This window comes from Entelurus aequoreus, linkage group LG08 (assembly GCF_033978785.1).
Source record: "Entelurus aequoreus isolate RoL-2023_Sb linkage group LG08, RoL_Eaeq_v1.1, whole genome shotgun sequence".
Lineage (NCBI taxonomy): Eukaryota > Metazoa > Chordata > Actinopteri > Syngnathiformes > Syngnathidae > Entelurus > Entelurus aequoreus.
Window position 1 is genome coordinate 54,517,063 of NC_084738.1, and position 24,053 is coordinate 54,541,115.

The window sequence follows — 24,053 nt, forward strand, 5'->3', positions numbered from 1 at the left end:
TGGCCTTTTGTTTCACAATATTATGCAAAATAAACTTTTCTTAACTTCTGGTACCTGCTGATCTGTATTTGGGATCTGCATAAATCCTGAAAAATTGCCCGCGTCCACGCCGACTTCTTTTTCTCTATCTTCTTGTTATGGGACATTCATCCTCCGCTGTTGCCATTTCTAATATAAAGTAGTGTAAAGTTCTTACTTCTATCTGTCAGTAAACTCGCCATAAAAGCGTTAAAACATACCGGTGTAGTGAGTTTAAATTATTCACCCAAGGAACTTTAGTTATTAGAGTTCCGGTCGAACGGTTTTTCACGGGACACATTTCCGGCCTTGTTGTTGTTTCCGGATGAGAAGATGCTGCTCCGTTATTGATTTAAGTACAGTCTGAATGTCATTAAAACAGTTAGCTCCATATTTTGACCCTTCCACTCCCGTCCTTGCACGCTACACCGCCACGACAAAGATGACGGAGAGAAGACGCTGCTGAAGGTGAGCCACGTAAATAAGACCGCCTACAAAACGGCGCATCCGGTAGCGACTGTCACAAAGCGGCTTGAAGATGATCTGTAAAAAATGATCTATGCAACATTTTGAACAAAGAACCACCATTACATGTTATGTAGACCACAAGGAAGTGTTTTCAATTCAGAGAGAAATTATAATAATATGACTCCTTCAATGCGTCCTATAATCCGGTGCGCCGTATATATGAAAAAAGATCAAAAATAGACCATTCATCGGCAGTGCGCCTTATGGTCCGGAAAATATGGTATATACTGTATGTACATGTATATATATCTTCATATGTTACATATAGCCTATTATTTGCACACTTTTGACTAGTGATGTATCAAAAATTTCAGTTTATAAAAATCTGTTTATACTGAAGTCACATTAGTAAAGATCAGATTCCAAATCTGATTTTTTTTGCCCTCAAGTGACACAGATCGGTTATTTTTTTGCCAGTCTAAACGTTCCAAAGTGCTTTAATTCTGATCTTTTGGCATCAGATTCAGGCCAGATCAGGAATCCTGTCCTGAATCCGATTGGAATCGGATGTTTTCAAATGTGACTTCAGTTTGAACACAGTGCGACCCGACCCATATGTGACTTTTTCGTCAGCCTTAGGCAAGCTACGTCATTTGTGTGCGCAGGGAAAGACGCAGTCACAACATCATCTGGTTTCGGTTCCTATTCAAGACGACCGAATCTTTGGTGCATCACTTGTCATTAGTGCGCAAATAATAGTCTATATGTAATATACGAATATATATTTTGATTCCGAAAAAATAGCCTTTGTTGAAAGACCGGATTTGACGCTGTGGTGCATTTGCTTACATGTGAGTTTAAAAATAAAGCACCTGTAGATCCACGTGTCTTCTCTACTTAACAGCCATATAAATATTATAACCCTCCCAAACATATTACACTATGTACATCCATTCATACATTATATTACTTTCATTTATCTTTAAAAAAAACACACTTATATTTTATTTTGTAGTAGGAGCAACTTCATTTGTTTTCATTTTATCGAAGTGAACATGCAAGTGATGTCGAGGCCACATTGGGGCCAAAAATCACATTGTACTTGCAGTGTAAACGGTCAGCTGTAAAATAGTCAGATTTCAGAAAAAATCTGATTCGGGCCACTTTGGCCTGCAGTGTAAACGTTGTGGATGTGGCCTGAATCTGATGCGAACAGATCAGATTTGAAGTACTTTGTAGCATTTAAAATAACCGATCTGTGTCACTTGAAGGCAAAAAAAAATTGGATTTGGTGTGCAGTGTAAACGGGGCCTAAACGCTTCAAATCTGATCTTTTCGCATCAGATTCAGGCCACATCAGGAGGTCGTCTGAACCCGTTTGGAATCGCATCTTTTCAAATTTGACAGCAGTATAAACGGCAATGTGTCCTAAATGCGAGTTTTACGTCATCTTTGGGCGAGCTACGTCATTCGCGTGCGCGGTACGATCACTTTATTTATGCAATGCCATCCTCTGATGACTTCCTCGGCTCAGACCCACTAACACACTAATCTCGTGCCGTATTCAGGATGCATTTCCGTTCATACTGAAGTCACATTTGAAGAGATCCGATTCCAATTTGGACTACCTCCTGATGTGGCCTGAATATGATGCGAAAAGATCAGATTTGAAACACTTTGGAGCGTTTACTGGCAAAACAAACATCCGATATGTGTCATTTGAAGGCGAAAAGATCCGATTTGGTGTGCAGTGTAAACGGGGCCTCTGATCGTGTAGCATCTAATAAAGATGGCCTGTCCTAGGGAACTTGTGTTGTTGCTAATCCCAACCAGTTAGCAAATGATAATCAGTTTTAACATCCAGATAAAGTCAAGCGTAGTCCTGGGGACACTGTGGGACGGCCAGAGAGGGACCACAGCCCCCTCGCCATCCGTAACGCCGCCATATCTCATTACGGCGCCGACCTGTGGCCTCCATCACATAAAACGCATTTCTCCACGCCGCCTTTCCGGTGCAGCGGCAGAGTGGAATATTCATTATTCAAATTTGAAGCAATGGAAGCGGCAATATGTTACTAAGGCCAGATGAGATGAGATGAAATAGCTTAGCCTTTTGTCCGGGGAACATTGACTAATCGTCTCGCTCCCCCAAAATCAATTTCACAGCCGTAAGCATCAGGCGGTCCTGATTGTACTGTACTGCTCAGGACCCCCCAGCCCCTACCCCCCACCCCTCATCACCTAATACTCCCAGCAGCCGCCCAGAATAACTTATCGATAGGTGATTATGTTACGGGCAGAAGAGCAACCGGCCGCTGTCATCTGTGGAGGCTATATTTGGACCGTTGTTACCAGGTCCGACTCACATTGTCATTTTTTTTGCCGTTAAAGGGGCCCTATCATGCCAAACCAGCTTGTGTTGGTACCTGCTCTTAAGTCCCCGTAAATGTTAAATCCCGTTTCATAACTTCCTCCAAACAACCTGTTTGGAATTTACCTCAAGTGTTTTCTCAGGTGTGACGTCAATAAGTTCCTCCTTTTTCTCTATCCTCTTGTCATGGGGCAGACTGGCTCGTACATGCCCATGCATCCCTTTCTGGTGCATAGTTCGAACTTTATCCGTCAGTAAACTCCATGTGGATGCGCTAAAAACTACAACCGAGATGGCGGGGAGAAAACGCAGTCCAAGTGGAGGCTCGTAACAAAGACCGCCCACAAAACAGCGCATCCCAAAGGAACAGTTAGAGAGCATCTTGAAGATGATCTGTAAAACATAATCTATGCAACATTTTGACTAAAGAACCACCATTACATGTTATGTAGACTAAGACCAGTGGTCCCCAACCTTTTTGGAACTTAAGGACTGTATCCCTGCAGACTGTATTGATCTATATTGATATATAATGTAGGAACCAGAAATATTAATAACAGAAAGAAACAACCCTTTTGTGCGAATGAGTGTAAATAGGGGAGGGAGGTTTTTTGGGTTGGTGCACTAATTGTAAGTGTGTCTTGTGTTTTTTATGTTGATTTAATCAAATATATACATATATAATACGTATATATATATTTAAATTTTTTTTATTTTATTTTTAATTTTTTTATTTTAATTTTATTTCTTGTGCGGCCCACGGACCGGTACCGGGCCTCAGCCCGGTGGTTGGGGACCACTGATGTAGACCACAAATAAGTGTTTGGGATTTGTTATATATTGTAGATAATATATAAAAAATATAATCCATCCATCCATTTTCTACCGCTTGTCCCTTTCAAGGTTGCGGGGGGTGCTGGAGCCTATCTCAGCTGCATTCGGGCGGAAGGCGGGGTACACCCTGGACAAGTCGCCACCTCATCGCAGGGCCAACACAGATAGACAGACAACATTCACACTCATATTCACACACTAGGGCCAATTTAGTGTTGCCAATCAACCTATCCCCAGGTGCATGTCTTTGGAGGTGGGAAGAAGCCGGAGTACCCGGAGGGAACCCACACTGTCACGGGGAGAACATGCAAACTCCTCACAGAAAGATCCCGAGCCCGGGATTGAACTCAGGAACTTCGTATTGTGAAGCACATGCACTAAAGCCCCTGTTCCACCGTGCTGCCCCCCCCAAAATAAAATATAATATAATACATCAGTATATATTATATCCTGTATACATAATATGTAAATATTACATATATGTTATATTTTATATTTCTACTATGATACATTTTTAGTCTACTTTATACCGGCATTATCCTTTCCATCCTTACTCTTTCCATACTTTGTTACTGAGCTACTGTGTGGAACAATTTCCCTTGTGGATCAATAAAGTTTGTCTAAGTCTAAGTCTAAGTTTTAAATAGGGGTGTAACAGTTTTGTGGATACCGCAGTAATTCGGTTTCAAAGTCTTCACAATAATACCGCTACAAAAACTCGGTGTGTAGTTTTTTTCCGGCATTTTAGCGTTAGTCGTGTATGAAAATATACTACATCTCCCAGAATCCTCTGCGCAGCGTGGGGCACAAAGGTAGGGGGTGGAACGCCGTAGTCGATGAGAGGAAGTGTTTGTTTTTTTGGACATTTCCCGAAAGTTCCATCAAAATCTATCCATAATTCTCTGAGTTATGTTGCTGACAAACAAACACTGGTGAAAACACAACGTCTTTGGCGAAGCTCACCACTTTTGTTTCGAGCGTTTCCGAGGCAACACAGAGCCAGCGGGTCACGGCGCAGTCCACGGAGGAAAAATGTTCAAAGCTGGAAATATGAGGAAACTGAAAAACTGCTTGATAAATCCTCAATCTATCCTCCCTTGTTTCCACCGCTTGTTTCTCTGGATGTCGCGGAGGAGCTGGAGCCTGTCCAGCTGCTCTCAGACGGAAGGCAGCTTACACCCCGGACATGTCGCCCTCTCCTTAACTGTCATCCAGAAAAGATATTTGAAGCCACCATATTTTCCAGACTATAAAGCGCACTTGAAATCCTTTTTTTTCTCAAAACTCGAAAGTGTGCCTAATGTACGGAATAATTCTGGTGTTTCTTACCGACTTCGAAGCTATTTTATTTGGTACATGTTGTAATGATAAGTGTGACCAGTAGATGGCAGTCAAACATAAGAGATACGTGTACACTGCAATATAATGGCAGTCACACACAAGAGATATGTGTAGACTGCAATATGACTCAAGTAAACAACACCAAAATGTTATATGTTCCATTGAAAATATAAAACATTACACACGGTGCTCAAAAATCTATCAAAATATTTTTTTACGACTTTGGTAAGCTATGAAGCCGCATCACTTGATGGATTGTACTGTGCTTCAACATACAAGTATTATTATGGTGTGTGTATAAAAGACATGTTATCTGGCGTTTTGTTTCGCAATATTATGCAAAAGCAACTTTTCTTACCTTCTGGTACCTGCTGATCTGTATTTGGGATCTGCATAAGTCCTGAAAATTTGCGGTCGTCTGACGCTGTAGTCGATAAGCTTCTTCTTTTTCTCTATCTTCTTGTTATGGGACATTCATCCTCCATTGTTGCCATTTCTAATATAAAGTAGCGTAAAGTTATTACTTATATCTAGGGATGTCCGATAATGACTTTTTTGCTGACATCCGATATTCCGATATTGTCCAACCGATACAGATGTATACAGTCGTGGAATTAACACATTATTATGCCTAATTTGGACAACCAGGTATGGTGAAGATAAGGTCCTTTTAAAAAATAATAAAATAAAATAAGATAAATAAATTAAAAACATTTTCTTGAATAAAAAAGAAAGTAAAACAATATAAAAACAGTTACATAAAACCTAGTAATTAATGAAAATGAGTAAAATTAACTGTTAAAGGTTAGTACTATTAGTGGACCAGCAGCACGCACAATCATGTGTGCTTACGGACTGTATCCCTTGCAGACTGTATTGATATATATTTATATATAATGTAGGAACCAGAATATTAATAACAGAAAGAAACAACCCTTTTGTGTGAATGAGTGTAAATGGGGGAGGGAGTTTTTTTGGGTTGGTGCACTAATTGTAAGTGTATCTTGTGTTTTTTATGTTGATTTAATAAAAAAAAAAATAATAATAAAAATAACGATACCGATGATAAAAAACTGATACCGATAATTTCCAATATTACATTTTAAAGCATTTATTCATCTCTACTTATATCTGTCAGTAAACTCACCATGAAAGCGCTAAAACATACCGGTATAGTGAGTTTACATTATTCACCCTAGGAACTTTAGTTATTAGAGAGTTTCGGTCGGACGGTTTTTCACAGACTTTAGTTATTGATTTAACTAAAGTCTGAATGTCATTAAAACAGTAAGCTCCATCTTTTGACACTTCTTCCACTCCCGTCCTTGCACGCTACACCGCTACATCAAAGATGACGGGGAGAAAACGCTGCCGAAGGTGAGCCATGTAAATAAGATCCTGAAGCGACTGTCGGAAAGCGGCTTGAAAATGGTCTGTAAAACATAATCTATGCAACATTTTGACCAAAGAACCACCATTACATGTTATGTTGACCACAAGGAAGTGTTTTCAATTTAGAAAAAAATTATAATAACATGACTCCTTTAATGCGCCCTATAATCGGTGCGCCTTATATATGAAAACAGATCGAAAATAGACCATTCATCGGCAGTGCGCTTTATAATCCGGTGGGCCCTATGATCCGGAAAAGACGGTAGTTAACTTTTCTGAGAGACAACATATTCCAGACTGACATACACATGTCCACTGTGGAGAACACTGCTTCTCATAAAGTAAACATTGACAGATACTAAAATGAACATTATTGTTTTACATTGGATGTTTACGTTGCTGTGCTAAAGACACGCAACTGTAAGTTTTCTTTAATAATATTTGCTTGAAACTGGATGTTCCTGCACGATTCTTTGCACTTAAAATAAAGGCTTATAGTAATAAAGATAAGAACATTTTAGTGTGTTTATCCTAAACATTCCTGCCACTTCATTTCAAACACTATAACTTCAGTGTTTCCCACACATTAATTTATTTGTGGCGGCCCGCCACGAAAGAATTACGTCCGCCACAAAAAACAAAACAAAAATTACAAAAAAAAATTAAAAATTTTTTTGTTGTTGTTGTTGTTTTCTCCAGCTTCTCAGGCAAATCATATAGTTGATGTAGATGCCCATATCGGCTGTTCAGATTTACTTTACAAAAGAGAAGTGTAGGATACTTCTCTTGTTGCCTTATTTGTATTTGACGTTATTAAATGTATTTATATTAGAAACACAACATGTGTTTGTACTGCGGACGGGCGGTGGTGGTGATGGTTGCTGTGGTACTGCCGGCGGTTGGCATCGCTGTGTTGGGTTGGAGTAGTTGGGGGACTGTGGCTGGTATCTGTGCGCTTGTGGGGTTGTGGGGGCTGGCTGGCGTTGGCTTGCCGGCTGGTTTGGGGGCTGGCGTGCGGACGGGGTGCATTGACTTCTTCCCCCGTTGGGGGGCGCCATCCCCTGGCCGGGACTCGTAAGGGTACGTTGCTGTGTGGATGGCCGGGATGCGGTGTTTGCATTGGGCATGGGGGCTGTGCAGTTTTTCTGCGTTTGGTTGCTGGTATGGGCTCTGCGGGTTTGGGTTGGGGCGGGCTGGGGCTGGCTTTGTTTGGCGGGGAATGGGCTCGCGTGGCGTCACGCTAAAGTGGTCTGGTGTGGGTCACGGGACGTGGGGGAGGGGGCGGCGGCTTCCTGGCCGTAGTTCCTGGTTGTCGGCCGCATGGACTGGGGGGGATGTCCGGGCCCTCTACTCCTCCTACTTATAGCACACACAGTCACACATATATAGGACTTTGGGGGATTGTCCTGCGGGGAGGCATGGCGGGGGGATGAGGATGCCTCCTATGGGGCTCCAGTCCTCCTGTCTTGTCCCCTGCTTGTCCATCCCTCAATCTTAGCTGCATATTAGACACTTAGGATTTGGAGGGCTCGGCTTGGTTGGGACCCACCAAGACCTTGATGTCCCCCAATTTTAATCGCATTATTAGTTCCCACAAGCATACATATCAATCAATCAATCAATCAATGTTTATTTATATAGCCCTAAATCACAAGTGTCTCAAAGGGCTGTACAAGCCACAACGACATCCTCGGTACAGAGCCCACATACGGGCAAGGAAAACTCACCCCAGTGGGACGTCAATGTGAATGACTATGAGAAACCTTGGAGAGGACCGCATATGTGGGTAACCCCCCCCCCCCCCCCCCCCCCCTCTAGGGGAGACCGAAAGCAATGGATGTCGAGTGGGTCTGACATAATATTGTGAAAGTCCAACACATCAGCGAAAGTCCAGTCCATGGTGGGGCCAGCGGGAACCATCCCGAGCGGAGACGGGTCAGCAGCGTAGAGATGTCCCCATCCGATGAACAGGCTAGCGGTCCACCCCGGAGCAGAGTAGAAAAGAAAAGAAAAGAAACGGCAGATCAACTGGTCTAAAAAGGGAGTCTATTTAAAGGCTAGAGTATACAAATGAGTTTTAAGATGAGACTTAAATGCTTCTACGGAGGTAGCATCTCTAACTTTTACCGGGAGGGCATTCCATAATATTGGAGCCCGAATAGAAAACGCTCTATAGCCCGCAGACTTTTTTTGGGCTCTGGGAATCACTAATAAGCCGGAGTTCTTTGAACGCAGATTTCTTGCCGGGACATATGGTACAATACAATCGTCAAGATAGGCAGGAGCTTGACCGTGTAGTATTTTATACGTAAGTAGTAAAACCTTAAAGTCGCATCTTAGGTGCACAGGAAGCCAGTGCAAGTGAGCCAGTATAGGCGTAATATGATCAAACTTTCTTGTTTTTGTCAAAAGTCTAGCAGCCGCATTTTGTACCATCTGTAATCTTTTAATGCTAGACATAGGGAGGCCCGAAAATAAAACGTTACAGTAATCGAGACGAGATGTAACGAACGCATGGATAATGATTTCAGCATCGTTTGTGGACAAAATGGAACAAATTTTAGCGATATTACGGAGATGAAAGAAGGCCGTTTTAGTAACACTTTTAATGTGTGACTCAAACGAGAGAGTTGGGTCGAAGATAATACCCAGATTCTTTACCGAGTCGCCTTGTTTAATTGTTTGGTTGTCAAATGTTAAGGTGGTATTATTAAATAGATGTTGGTGTTGAGCAGGACCAATAATCAGCATTTCCGTTTTCTTAGCGTTGAGTTGCAAAAAGTTAGCAGACATCCATTGTTTAATTTCATTAAGACACGCCTCCAGCTGACTACAATCCGGCGTGTTGGTCAGCTTTAGGGGCATGTAGAGTTGGGTGTCATCCGCATAACAGTGAAAGCTAACACCAAATTTGCGTATGATGTCACCTAGCAGCAGCATGTAAATACTAAAGAGTGCAGGGCCAAGAACCGAACCCTGGGGAACTCCGCACGTTACCTTAACATAGTCCGAGGTCACATTGTTATGGGAGACACACTGCATCCTGTCAGTAAGATAAGAGCTAAACCAAGACAAGGCTAAGTCTGACATCCCAATACGCGTTTTGATACGCTCTAATAAAATATTATGATCAACAGTATCGAAAGCGGCGCTAAGATCAAGAAGCAGCAACATAGATGACGCATCAGAATCCATCGTTAGCAATAGATCATTAGTCATTTTTGCGAGGGCTGTCTCCGTAGAGTGATTTTCCCTGAAACCGGATTGAAAAGGTTCACAGAGATTGTTAGACGCTAAGTGTTCATTTAGCTGCTGTGCGACAATTTTTTCGAGGATTTTCGAGATAAACGGAAGGTGGGACACCAGCCGGTAGTTCACCATGAGGTCAGGATCGAGGTTAGGTCTTTTGAGTAGAGGATGAATAACCGCTTCTTTGAATGCTAGGGGAACAGTACCAGAGGAAAGGGATAAGTTTATAATATTTAACACTGATGGACCTAATAAAACAAAAAGCTCCTTGATAAGTTTCCCAGGAATTGGGTCAAGTAAACATGTTGTTTGTTTTGTCCCATTTACACATTTTAACAATTCCTCCAATGTTATTTCATCAAAGAGGGAGAAACTATTTTGGAGGGCAGTGTCCGTCGTATATACCGTCGTATCTGTGTTAATAGAACCCAGTTGTAGCTGAGATGCATTGTCTTTAATCTCTTTTCTAATGACTTCAATTTTCTTATTAAAGAAATTCATAAAGTCATCTGCTGAGTGGGTGGAGCTACTGGGAGGAGTCCCTTGTTGGGTTAGCGATGCTACTGTACTAAACAAAAATTTAGGATCATTTTTGTTGAGGTGGATGAGATTTGAGTAATATTTAGCTTTAGCTGAGGTAAGCATGCGTTTATAAGTTATTAAACTATCACTCCATGCTTGATGGAAAACCTCAAGTTTAGTCGCACGCCATTTTCGTTCCAGCTTTCTACATGATAATTTCTGGGCTTTAGTTTCTTCTGTAAACCATGGGGTACGCCTTTTAGGGGCCCTTTTTAGCTTTAGCGGTGCTACACTATCAATGGTGTCGCGCAGGGCGTCGTTAAAGTTGTTAGTGAGGTTATCAATAGAGCCCGCATAATTTGGGAATGGTGCCATTACCGAAGGCAGTAGGTCAGTAAGAGTCGTCGTTGTGGCAGCATTAATGTTGCGGCTGCTATAGTAGTTATTATTATTATTATTAGTTTGTTGACAATGAGTCAGAACTTCGAATTTTATAAGGTAATGATCGGACATTACTTTAGCGTACGGGAGTATCGTAACTTTGGAGGTGGTGACACCCCTGACGAGCACTAGATCTATCGTATTACCGTTGCGATGCGTGGGTTCATTTATTATTTGTGTAAGACCACAGCTATCAATTATAGTCTGGAGCGCCACGCATGGAGGGTCCGATGGGGTATTCATATGGATGTTAAAGTCTCCCATTATGATTATATTGTCGGCGTGCGTCACTAGATCAGCAACAAACTCTGAAAATTCATTGATAAAGTCCGAATAGGGCCCTGGGGGGCGGTAGATGACAGCCAGGTGCAGAGGCAGCGGTGTGACAAACCTCACAGTAAGCACCTCAAACGAGTTATATTTATTATTTAGGTCCGAGGTAAGGCTAAAGTTTTTGTTGTATATGAGTGCAACACCCCCACCCCTTTTAATGGGACGGGCAATATGCGTTCCCGTATAGCCAGGAGGAGACGCCTCACCCAGCGCAAAAAATTTGTCTGGTTTGAGCCAGGTCTCGGCTAGACCAACGACATCAAGATTGTTGTCTCTAATGACTTCATTAACTAATAACTTTTTGAAAGACAATGACCTTATGTTTAAAAAGCCCATATTATAGGTGGTGGGCTGTTTTGAGGAGTTTTTGTTGAAAGTATCCGTAGTAGCAATATTAATAATGTTACGTTTATTATGCGTAGTGCAGTTTAAATAATTTCGACCATATCTAGGAATTGATATGACAGGAATTTTTAGATTGTTTGCCACCTCAGTAAAATGCATGTCCACCTCTGACGCAGAAAAAACATTATGTGAGTTGTATATTATTCTAAGAGAATTGCTGTGTGTGCAGGGATTATCCAGCCTGGCGCTGGCTAGTTCTAGCTTAACAGACTCCTTATTAGCGCTTCTTTGTGGATTAGCATTTAGCTTTTTCGTTAGCCCCGCTAACAACATCGTCTTTAGCTTTGTTGTTAGCCCCGCCCGACACCCCCGCTTCTGCTTCCGAGCGCACCGCTTACGTCTCTTTCGTTGACGGTCTCCGCTGGTAGTGGACGCCGCTGCTTCAAAGGCCACTGCTGGATGTAGCTCGCGAAGAATTCCCAAGTTAGCGAGTAGGTCCATCGTACACGCATCTTTCAGCCCAAAATGGCCCGATCTCTCCACATCCAGAATCTCACTCACGCTACAGTACACGCATCAATAGGGACTGGAGGTCGGCTGTAATGGCTGACCTCCTAATTTTAACTACACAGTAGACACTCTGGGGGCCTTGTACACATGCATGTGGGGGGGGTTGGGGTTCGGCGCACCCCTCATTGCCTCGCTGGCCGGCGCGGATTCCGGGGACTGCGTTTTGGTGGCCTGCCAGGCTTTTATTAATTTATTATTATTATTATTATTATTTATTTTTTTATTTTTTATTATTGTTATTTTTTAAAATAATTTTTATTATTTACTTACTTTATTTTATTTTATTTGTATTTTATTTATTTATTTGTATTTGTTATTTTTAATTTAATTTAATTTAATGTGTATTTTTTTTTAAATCATTATTATTCTTTTTGTTTAATCTTATTATTTATTTGTGTGTGGCGTCGCGCGGGTCTCGCTTTCTGTTGGGTGGGGTCCGTGCCCGTGTGGCCCGACCTTGCGCTGTGGGGTCTCTGTTGGCGACTTGATGTGGTGGCGGCGCGGCGCCCGTGTCTGGTCTGGATGCTGTGTCTCGGTTGTTTGGGCGGTGGTGTGTTTGTGCGGGTTTGGGTTGGGGTGGTGGGGTCTTTTGGTGTTGGGGGTGTTGGTGTCTCTTGTTTGCGTGTTGGCGTTTGGGCTTGCTGGCGGGCTGGCGCTGGCTGGTCTCCGTGATCCTGTTGGCGTGTGGTTGCCGGTCGCTGTTTTTTTTGATCGCTTTGATTTCATTGGGTGGTGCTGGCTGTCTGGGGGTGTTGTGGCTGCTGTTTCTGTTGCCGTTTGTTTGTGGTGTGGGCGCCCGTGGCTGCTGGGTCTGGTGCAGGGGGGTGGCTGATGTTGTGACAGGTGGCAGCGTGCGCGCGTGGTGGTTGTCGGGGCTGACAAACTGTGTATATGTAGGTATGTATGTATATATATATGTGTATGTGTATGTGTGTATGTGTACATGTGTATGTGTATGTTTATGTATATAGATATGTATGTATATTTCTGGGGGTACGTTCTGGGCCTGCCTGTCGGGTGGGGGTCGGCGCCTCAGGCTACTGCATCCGGACTGCGTGTCTGGAGCTCCTGGGTCCCACCGTCCATCCCTTCCGGGTGCCCGTCTTGGTTGGGGCCTGCTGGGTCTGGTCCCTGCGTGTACTGTGGTAGTTTGGTGCTGCAGGGTATTCCGAGGTGCTGCGAGTCGGCCAGTTGTTGGGGTAGAAACACAACATGTGTATATAACAAAGGGTGCAAAGTCTGCAGGCAGTAGGAAACACATGGTTAAGTGTAGGGAGTAAAACTGATGGCAGTCTAAAGTTCAAGATTTTTGGAGCTCTTTGTTCAGTGGATCAGATGTTTGATGAAGCTCTGTGTCTATCTACCACCACTACTGTTTTCTGTTTATTTGTTACTGACTGTGGCAGGACACCTCTGCCTCTGTTTCACTTTATGTTGCTGGTAAATAATATGGTTGTAGTAGTAGGCTAAAGTTAAATTATTTAGTATGCTCTAATTAAAGGGGCAGAGCTTTATGAGACATTTTAGCTTTTATATTTTATAAGATATATTTTTTGTAAGAACCACAATTAATAAATATATTTCAGTGAATAACTTATTGTTCAAATCTGTATATAAATATGTACATAAAGTGTTGTAATTATATTGTAAAATGGATGGATGGATGGATGGACGTTTAAAACAAAACTGTTATTATTAATTAGTAAGTATACATTTTTTGAGCCTTTTTAGAGAAAATCATATCATTGTAGTAAATTATGCAAATCACTCGATGATGTCATGGTGACCACGCCCATATCCACGCCCATAGCCACGCCCCCACCACGACAGGTATCTTGGCAGTTTATGGGAAACACTGAACTTTTTAAAGTCTTTTTTTTTTTTTGGGGGGACATAATATCGTAGCATGGCCTTAAAACCGTGATAATATCGTACTGTGAGATTTGATGCCGTTACATCCCTAGTTTTAAACGTAAAAAAAAAAAAAAGTCCTAATATGACCCCTTTAAGGCTGCAGCGGTGTGTTGTGGGCTACTGTACGTCTAGTGATCAACACATCCTCCAGACACGCACGCGTTCGACAATGACCCTATCGCTCTTCATCTGCTTCCTGCGAGGGCGATGATTAACGGCAGAAAGACGTGGCCTCGCTAGCCCTACGTAAACCGCCGCCGGCGCGCCGCCAGTGGATGGGGGGAAGCTCTTACATGGCAACTTTGTGACAGTGAAGGATGCTCGCTCCATCACGCGCACGCTTGGCAACATCGCCGCATCGCTCCAACCTTTCAGGATTATTATTCCGATCAATATGGCCGGCTGACATTTCAATGGTATTTAACATCCTTGTTGGGACGGCCTGGAGCTGCAGGGGGGGGCAGCCATTGTCGGTCTGTGTGCGGAAAGGGTCGAGGGGTGATGGGGAAAGTGAGAATGAGCGACAGTTTGAGGAAGGGCACGCGTCTTTTGCGTGTTAGTGTGTGCCGGGCGGGTGGTTCTTAATGAAGTCCTGTAGATGCTGACGCAGCACACTCACAAACAAGCCTCTGGCATCCTGTAAGAGGCCTGCAGGTATTGATCATCGCTACTTTTCAGTCTCAGCGCAGAGTCAGAGAGATAGTGTAGCGGTGATGGGAGCAAGGGGCGAACCCGTGCATCGCAAAACACTCTGATATAAGCGCTTCGGTACAAGCAGCGATGGACAGCCAGTTAACATCTAAATGTCCTCCGATAAGCACACAAGGTTGGTCTTTCTTTGTACAAAACCCAAAACCAGTGAAGTTGGCACATTGTGTAAAAACAGAATACGATGATTTGCAAATCCTTTTCAGCTTATATACAATTGAATAGACTGCAAAGACAAGATATTTAATGTTCGAAATGAGAAATTGAATTTTTTTTGGCAAATAATCATTAACTTAGAATTTAATTGCAGCAACACATTGCAAAAAAGTTGGCACAGGGGCATTTTTACCACTTGGCCTTTTCTTTTAACAACACTTAGTAAACGTTTGGGAACTGAGGAGATCAATTTTAGAAGATTTTCAGGTGGAATTCTTTCCCATTCTTGCTTGATGTACAGCTTAAATTGTTCAACAGTCCGGGGTCTCCGTTGTGGTATTTTAGGCTTCATATTGCGCCACACATTTTCAATGGGAGACAGGTTTGGCCAGCAAAGCGTTTCTGGGTGTTGTTGATAAATGGCTTTCGCTTTGCATAGTAGAGTTTTAACTTGCACTTACAGATGTAGCGACAAACTGTAGTTACTGACAGTGGTTTTCTGAAGTGTTCCTGAGCCCATGTGGTGATATCTTTTACAAGCTGATGTCGCTTTTTGATGAAGTACCGCCTGAGGGATCGAAGGTCTGTAATATCATCGCTTACGTGCATTGATTTCTGCAGATTCTCTGAACCTTTTGATGATATTACGGACCGTAGATGGTGAAATCCCTAAATTCCTTGCAATAGCTCATTGAGAAATGTTGTTCTTAAACTGTTAGGCAATTTGCTCACGCATTTTTGATCTACTCAGTGGCCTAGTGGTTAGAGTGTCCGCCCTGAGATCGGTAGGTTGTGAGTTCAAACCCCGGCCGAGTCATACCAAAGACTATAAAAATAAAAATTGGGACCCATTACCTCCCTGCTTGGCACTCAGCATCAAGGGTTGGAATTGGGGGTTAAATCACCAAAAATGATTCCCGGGCGCGGCACCGCTGCTGCCCACTGCTCCCCTCACCTCCCAGGGGGTGATCAAGGGGATGGGTCAAATGCAGAGGACAAATTTCACCACACCTAGTGTGTGTGTGAGACAGTCATTGGTACTTTAACTTTAACTTTAATTTGTTCACAAAGTGGTGACGCTCGCCCCATACTTGTTTGTGAATGACTGAGCATTTCATGGAAGCTGCTTTTATACCCAATCATGGCATTCACCTGTTCCCTATTAGCCTGTTCACCTGTGGGATGTCCCAAATAAGTGTTTGATGAGCATTCCTCAATTTTCTCAGTATTTTTGCCACTTGTGCCAGCTTTTTTGAAACATGTTGCAGGCATCAAATTCCAAATGAGCTAATATTTGCAAAAAAATAACAAAGTTTTCCAGTTGGATCTTTGCTGTCTATTCAATTGAATATAGGTTGAAAAGGATTTGTAAACCATTGTATTTTGTTTTTATTTACGATTTACACAACATGCCAACTTTACTGGTTTTGGGTTTTGTATTTTAGTTAGGCTACATGCTAGGCTATAGGCTACCAGGAGCTAGCAGGTACACAGCAGCTAAGTTCACAATAACACACAAGCTAGACATATGTAGTAAATGTCCATTTAAACAACATCACAGTCTAAAACAGCAAATTTGTCAATATAAACAAGTATCAAATAATTATAGTTGCCTATTACTTACACATGTAAAGTCTACAAGGCAGAAGTGTATTAGAAAGTATCCAGTAACATATGTGTCCGCATCATACAACTTACTGTCATGAATTTAATTACTTATTGTGGCAACTAGATGTCACCAAATAAACAATTACCACTCCACTTCAATTTAAGGAGCGCATTAATCCATTCCAGATAGGGTTGCACAAAAAAAATAGATTCACATTGGAATTGCAGTTCTTATTCATCCCAATTCCAATTTTCAAAAATCGATTAAAACATTTATTTTTTAATAAGAATACATTTTCTAAATTATGTTTTTAAGCCATATCCATGCAACCAAAAGGAGTGTTTCTAACCTGTAACCCGTTTGGAAAAACGTTTTACTCTAAATGCTTTACAATATCAAATAATAGATTGTGAGAATCGGTTTGAAATCGAGGATTGTGTTGAGTCAAGAATCGATTCTGAATCGAATCGTCGCCCCAGGAATCGGAACTGGATCAAATCGTCCGGTGCCCAAAGATTCACAACCCTAGTTAATTATAAATAGGTTAGTGTTTTTCATACCTACCGTTGTTCTCTGTTTGAGTCATTTCACTTGATCAAACATTTTTTTAACATTTCACACTACAAAATGATAAAAGTATGTTTGATTTGTGTCAGATCAGTATCGGTATCAGCTAATATGCTAAAACTCCAAAATCGATATCGAATCGGAAATGAAAAAGTTGTATCAGGACACTCCTAATGTTTAATTACTGTATTTACGCTTCTGGGCTGACAATTGACTTGGTGTTTTTCAGGCAGTTTTATGTTGGTTTTGCTCACATTTGGTCGAATCTGTTGTTTTGGTCCGTTGGTGCGGTCAGGGTTTACTTGCCTCACTCAGCACTGGATTCAACTCACAAGCAAACAATCTGCATGTTTGCTTCGGTCCTGGATTCGGTGGAATGCGTTCACGCTTGACTAAATTTGATCCATACTAGGAGAGCAGAGGTGTCCAAACTACGGTAAACTTCATAAGTTAAATATGGGATCTTGCCTGCAGGGAGATTGCATTCAATATAAAAAAACTGCCTTAGATGCTGCCATGTTGTCACCATCACAGGGACAATGTAAGCAATTTAGGTAAATGACGCTCACTTATGCACTGAAAGAACTAATGTGCAACATTTACTTATATGACCCAATGCAAACAACCTTACCTAGTCATGGTTAAAAAAAAAATCCAACCAACACAAAATGTCAAGATGACATGTAACACAACCTGCTCACTGAACTTTGTAAATATAAAAAATGTCCATGCACTTTAAAAAATTCTAAATTATACCCATTTAAATGATAGGGAAAATGCAAAACACTCTCTACATTTATGCATGTTTGCGCAATTTAGCTGCTTGATATTTCTGATTGATTACGCAACTTTAAGGAGGTCGTCACGGAAGTAAATAAGTTAGGAGTCAAACTTTCACATACTCTTAATATCCAGTTTTTCATGATTATTGTATATCCGTTATATTAATATATATATATATATATATATATATATATATATATATATATATATATATATATATATATATATATATATATATATATATATATATATTTATATATATATATATATATATATATATATATATATATATATATATATATATATATATATATATATATATTTATATATATATATATATATATATATATATATATATATATATATATACACTACCGTTTAAAAGTTTGGGGTCACCCAAACAATTTTGTGGAATAGCCTTCATTTCTAAGAACAAGAATAGACTGTCGAGTTTCAGATGAAAGTTCTCTTTTTCTGGCCATTTTGAGCGTTTAATTGACCCCACAAATGTGATGCTCCAGAAACTCAATCTGCTCAAAGGAAGGTCAGTTTTGTAGCTTCTGTAACGAGCTAAACTGTTTTCAGATGTGTGAACATGATTGCACTAATCATCAATTAGCCTTCTGAGCCAATGAGCAAACACATTGTACCATTAGAACACTGGAGTGATAGTTGCTGGAAATGGACCTCTATACACCTATGTAGATATTGCGCCAAAAACCAGACATTTGCAGCTAGAATAGTCATTTACCACATTAGCAATGTATAGAGTGTATTTCTTTAAAGTTAAGACTAGTTTAAAGTTATCTTCATTGAAAAGTACAGTGCTTTTCCTTCAAAAATAAGGACATTTCAATGTGACCCCAAACTTTTGAACGGTAGTGTGTATATATATATATTAGGTTTTACATGCTTTCGGGCCCTCGACCCAATTTGTTTAGCCCAATGTGGCGCCCAGGTCAAAAAGTTTGGACACCCCTGGACTAGAGTTTCTTTTAAAGGGGTCATATTATGATTAGACACAACATCAGGTAAGTAATAGGTAAGAACCAAAGTTACTCTCTTTTTGTTCTCTTTGAACCCCAAAAAAGCTTCTTTCTTGCATTTACTGACACAGATAAGTGGACGTGTTTTGGAATCAGACCAGCACTTGAGCCTCACCTGGCAGGTACCTCGATGTTGGAGATGGCGTAGAAGTACTTGAGCAGGTTGTCCCTCTGTACGTACGTGCCCCCCAGGGCGGGCCTGAGAAGCCTAAGTCTGAGGTCGGTGAAGGTGAAGAAGTCCCTCAGTCCCTTCATACTCTCCATGCGCGTGTACAGGCTGTCCATGTTCTGCCGCCGCGGGCCGGCGAACACGGCGAAGCGCGCCTGCACCTCGAACTTGACGTTCTTGTCGTTCTTGGAGCCGACCCAGCGCGAGTATTGCTCGGTGCAGATGACCCGGGTAACGTTGGCGGGCGAGAGGTCGCTCACGCGCTTCGGTGGCATGTTGAAGGTGTCGAGGCAGTCGTCGGCGAAGTACTGGTACGGCTGCCAAGAGCGCCCGTTGTCCATGGATTTATCCAGGACCATGATGGTGGGCCGGCCGTACTCGAAGGTGACCTGGATGTCGTCGCTGAGCTCCAAGCTCTTATTCCACGACATAGAGATGTTGGCCAGCAATGGCTCCGGGTGGCGACGCCATGTGACCGTCTGCCAGTAGGTTATCAGACCGTTGCGTTCGCGGTCCTGCATCAGCTGAGGAGGGTGTGCCAAGTCTGGGTTTGAGGCATCACACTCATCACTGCACAGATACGGGTTCTCCTGTAAGAAAAAGCAAAACATTCCATTCAAATCTCAATTGTGACATCTATTGAAGGCCCGCCAGCTAAATTGCCCTCTCTGATGGTTCCTAAAAGTCCAGGTCCCATGGTGCCCCAGTGCAGCTTTGTCGGCGTCTCATAGTCCGACCCCGGCGGATATTTGGCTGAAATAGATCTAGCTCCGCGCTGTAAGCCAGTTGTCTGACATTTACATCGCCGCGCAAGTTAAATATTTGCACAAAGAAATCCCAGAGATCCTCGCAGCCGTCTCTCCCGCTGCGTAATTTGTGCACAAAATTTCAGCTTGAGTGTCGTTAAGATGGTATCGCAGTCATAATGATCATTAACCCCCTCCCGGCACAGTAATCAGACTGAGAGTGGGCGATTATCATCTCCAACGTTTAGTTACTCATTCATTGTCTGGATAGGGATTTTGTAATTGACATGATTTGTCTGACTGGGTTAATCATTTGTCACTGATTACATTTGGAGAAGGACCAGCCCGCATCATTATCACACACTCGGATCCGCGCTAGACTCGACTGATACTTTTACCCGATTAAAAAAAATATCTAATTTTCCACCGGTCTCTGTCCAGCCTTCTCTGCGCCAGTCGTACCTGATTACATTTTATGGCTGATGTTATGCTCTTCCTACTTCAAATGCAATATTCTTTCTGGATCGTACGGCGTCCCTCTTAACAAGCTCCTGATGGAGTGTCTTAAAATAACCCTCCTCTTTTCTCTCTCATTCCACTCGTCCTCATTCCTTGCGTGCATGTTAGTATCCTTTTACTCTTATTTATCAGTGCTGCCAGCGGAAAACACTAAAAACTACTGCTATTGTACAAAAACATGATATTAATTGTAAAACATTAGGGGCCTGATCTAAAACTCGGGCTGTCAAACGATTAAAGTTTTAAATCAAGATTAATCACAGATAAATATAAAATGTTTTCGTCATTAATAAGTGTACCAGTTATCCTCAAACTTTTTTCACCAAGTAGCATCTCAGAAAACACTTGTCTCCACCATAATGACCAACATTAAAATACAGTAGCATAGTAGACACAAGTATTCATTAAAAACAAGGTAGACAAGTGTATTTCATATTTTTGGCCACTGTAAGATTACACACAATGCACGGACATCATCCACGATGATACTCCATATACAGTACATATTTACAGACTTTTTTGGCACGTACCACAGTTTGACAATCACTGCCCTTAACAGATAATTGTTTCAAGTTTTTATGACCACGACTGGACAATTAGTTTGCTTGAATTAAATGTTTTTCAAACATTGTTTTTTTTTTAAACAGCTCAAAATGAAGATAAAAATGCTTTTAATGACAATTTAAAAAAAATTACCCGTAGAACGTTGGTGTCTTGAAAGATTTTTTATTTTGTAGGAATACAGAATTTGGAGCACTCACATTCAGGGGAGAGGTGCTACACTACCATTAATACCGATCATGTTTTGATTGTCAAAGATGTTTTGTTATGTAATCCATGACATATCTACCCGTATAAATGTTTCTGATTTACTTCGATTCTTTGGTCAAAATGTAGCATGGATTATGTTTTACAGACCATCTTAGAGACGGTTTCTGACTTCAGAATGCGCCGTTTTGTGGCTCAACAGTGTCTTCTCCCTGCCATCTTTGTTGTAGTTTTTGCCGTTCCATAGCGAGTCTACTGACAAGATATAAGTTACACCTATACACTATATGTATTAGAAATGGCAACAGCAGAGAATGCATGTGTAAAATAAGTAGCTTATTGACTACAGCATTGGACTACAATGGCGGACTCGCGCAAAGCACTTTGGGTAAATCTAATTATCATCAGGTGACATCATCACCAGGTGACATCACTTTGGAAAAACGTCACCAATTTGCTATATTTGGCTCGTTTGGAGGAAGTTTGATTTATAAATATCTCCGCGATGCCTTCATTGTTTAAATGTCAAAATGTTGGAACTTCTGCAGATCCCAAAGACATAAAAAAAGGTACCAATAGGCAAGAAAAGTTGGTTTTGCATAATAGGTCCCCTTTTGGACTGATTTGGAGACAGCAGACGCGGTGTCTTTTAAAGGCATTTGTTTTTTCATACACAAGATATATTATTGACATATCTCCTATATTTTTTATTATTCCAGAGCACACTCGCAGTTAGTGCCAGCGTTTCCTCAGCGCTAATAAGTGGGTTCCCTTGCAGATGGCATTGCAGGATTGCTTTTAAAACGTTCAGAAAAAGAGGAATGGACTTTAGTTGTCTGCCGCATGTTTCAAAACATAGCAAAACATTGGGCTGGGAATCTTTAGGCACTACGCAATTTGATTCGATTTGATTCGATTCTTGGGGGTAACCATTGGCGTTGTTAGGCCTATTTTACGGGGGCTCAAGCCCCCCTAAAATGTTCTTAAGCCCCCCACCCCCTAAATAATTTGGTGTTAAAAAAAAATATATATATATTTTTTTTTACAAATACATGCCGACATATTCATTATAAAGTGGCCCGAATATGAGTTTAAATAAATAATCATATAACCTTTCATTATTCACTCAGTTTCCCCTCACTTCATAGTGTAAGGTAGAGAGCCCCTTTAGTGCGTCGGTATCCAATCCATTCCACTTGTTCATATAGAAAATGCCCACATCACTCAAAATCCAGTCCGCATTTTCTCTGCGACCTTGCTTGCGGTCCTGTAGGTGTACGAAGCACATTAGCACACAGCACTGCAGAACAAGAACCTTGTGTCTGCAATTGTAAATAATTTTGTTTTTAAGTTTTGTGTTTCTTGTAGAATCTATATAAAGTAATATACATTAGCCTATTGTTAAAATAATGAAAACAACATCATTAAATATATTTGTTTTATTGTATTGTTACATTAATAGCTGTTGTATTATTATAGGATGGCTTGTTAAACATTTCATAGGATTTTCAGAGGGTGGAAAAACCAAGACATTTAATATAAAATGTAAAATGAATAAATACTATTCATTTCTATTCATACTTCCATATATATTTAATTTTCTTAACGGCTTGCCATAATATATATATATATATATATATATATATATATATATATATATATATATATATATATATATATATATATATATATATATATATATATATATATATATATATATATATATATATACATATATACAAGCCAAATTATCCCGATCCAGATATTACTTTAATTCAAGTAATTAAGTAATATTTCCAGGGCTTGAATTTACAACCATTTTAGTCACATATGTGCCCAAAATGTAATCTGTGCAACTTCAAAATATTTGGGAACAAACAATTATTGTATTGTGAGCGAAAGTTGTGGCATTAGCCTCTATGTTGTGAATGAATAACATAGAGGCTAATGCCACGACTTTCATTGTGTTTCAGTGTATCTTGAAGGATCATGCAAGTAATTGTTTCTTGTTGATGCTGTAAACAAAATGTCACTGTGCAAACCCATGTTTGTTGTTGTACTGAACACAGATTGAAACTAAACCGACTGAAATAATAATAATAACAAAGAATAATTTCTAAGTCTTTGTTAGCCGTTTGTGAAGTTTTGTGCTCGTGCGCTACGTTCGCTCGCATCCTGCATCTCCTGGGGGCTAAGCCCCCCCTGTCCTTAAAAGCTAGTGACGCCCCTGGGGGTAACGATTCAATTCAGAATAGATTCTCAATTCAAAACGATTCTCGATTTAAAATTAATACTTCTTTTAATAATATTGGTTGCCAGTTCTATGATACACTACATTCCTTCATAAAATAAATAAACAGGAATACATAACAGCTCTAATACATTTCTATATTACTTAAAAGAAAACTGGTTTTGTTTAAAGAAAAAATTCTACCCAAACATTTAATAAAGTCAAATACAAATAAGGATATGGAAGTATTCCACACTTTTCTAAAGTAAATCTGTACAGCAGATTGATTGATTGATTCATTGAAACTTTTATTAGTAGATTGCACAGTACAGTACATATTCCGTACAATTGACCACTAAATGGTAACACCCGAATACGTTTTTCAACTTGTTTAAGTTGGGGTCCACGTTAATCAATTCAAGGTAAATAATAGATATGATCATCTACATCAACAATATGATTTGCCTGAGAGGCTGGACAGGACAGATTAAAACAATTTGTTTTTTTTTGTTTTTTTTATTGATTCCCAGCAAGCACAAGACATTAATAAGAAACAAAAAAAACAATGAAAGTGTCAACTGTATATGGCTTGTATATATGCATAAAAATAAATGACAATGAATACAACGTTGATTAGACATACAAGTCCTTTAAAACAGACTTTGAAACAACGTTGCAAAGAAGATGTATTTGTAAATTGAGACAACTTTGGATCCACGTTGTTGGTTGGGAAATTACCAAATTTCAATGTCAAATCAACGTCACAACCTGACATTACACAATTGTTGTCAAAAAAGCGTGTTGTTTCAACGTTGTATTTATGTTGTAGAAAATCGGTTGGAAAATGACCAAAATTCAATGGTCAAATGAACATCAGAACCAGACATTGATTAAACGTCGTCAAAAAGTGTGTTGTTCCATTGATAGGTTGGAGTTGCTCAACGTCAGGACCTA

General features: G+C 40.7%; 1 protein-coding gene across 1 annotated transcript in view; it reads right to left on the bottom strand.

Moving 5' to 3' along the window:
• The window catches only part of ntng2b (netrin g2b), a 299,057-nt gene that overhangs the window by 222,660 nt on the left and 52,344 nt on the right, over positions 1-24,053 (bottom strand). The window contains exon 3 of the mRNA XM_062056803.1: positions 18,783-19,426. Within this exon, the coding sequence (XP_061912787.1) occupies positions 18,783-19,426 (644 nt within the window). The remainder of the gene's footprint in view (positions 1-18,782; positions 19,427-24,053) is intronic.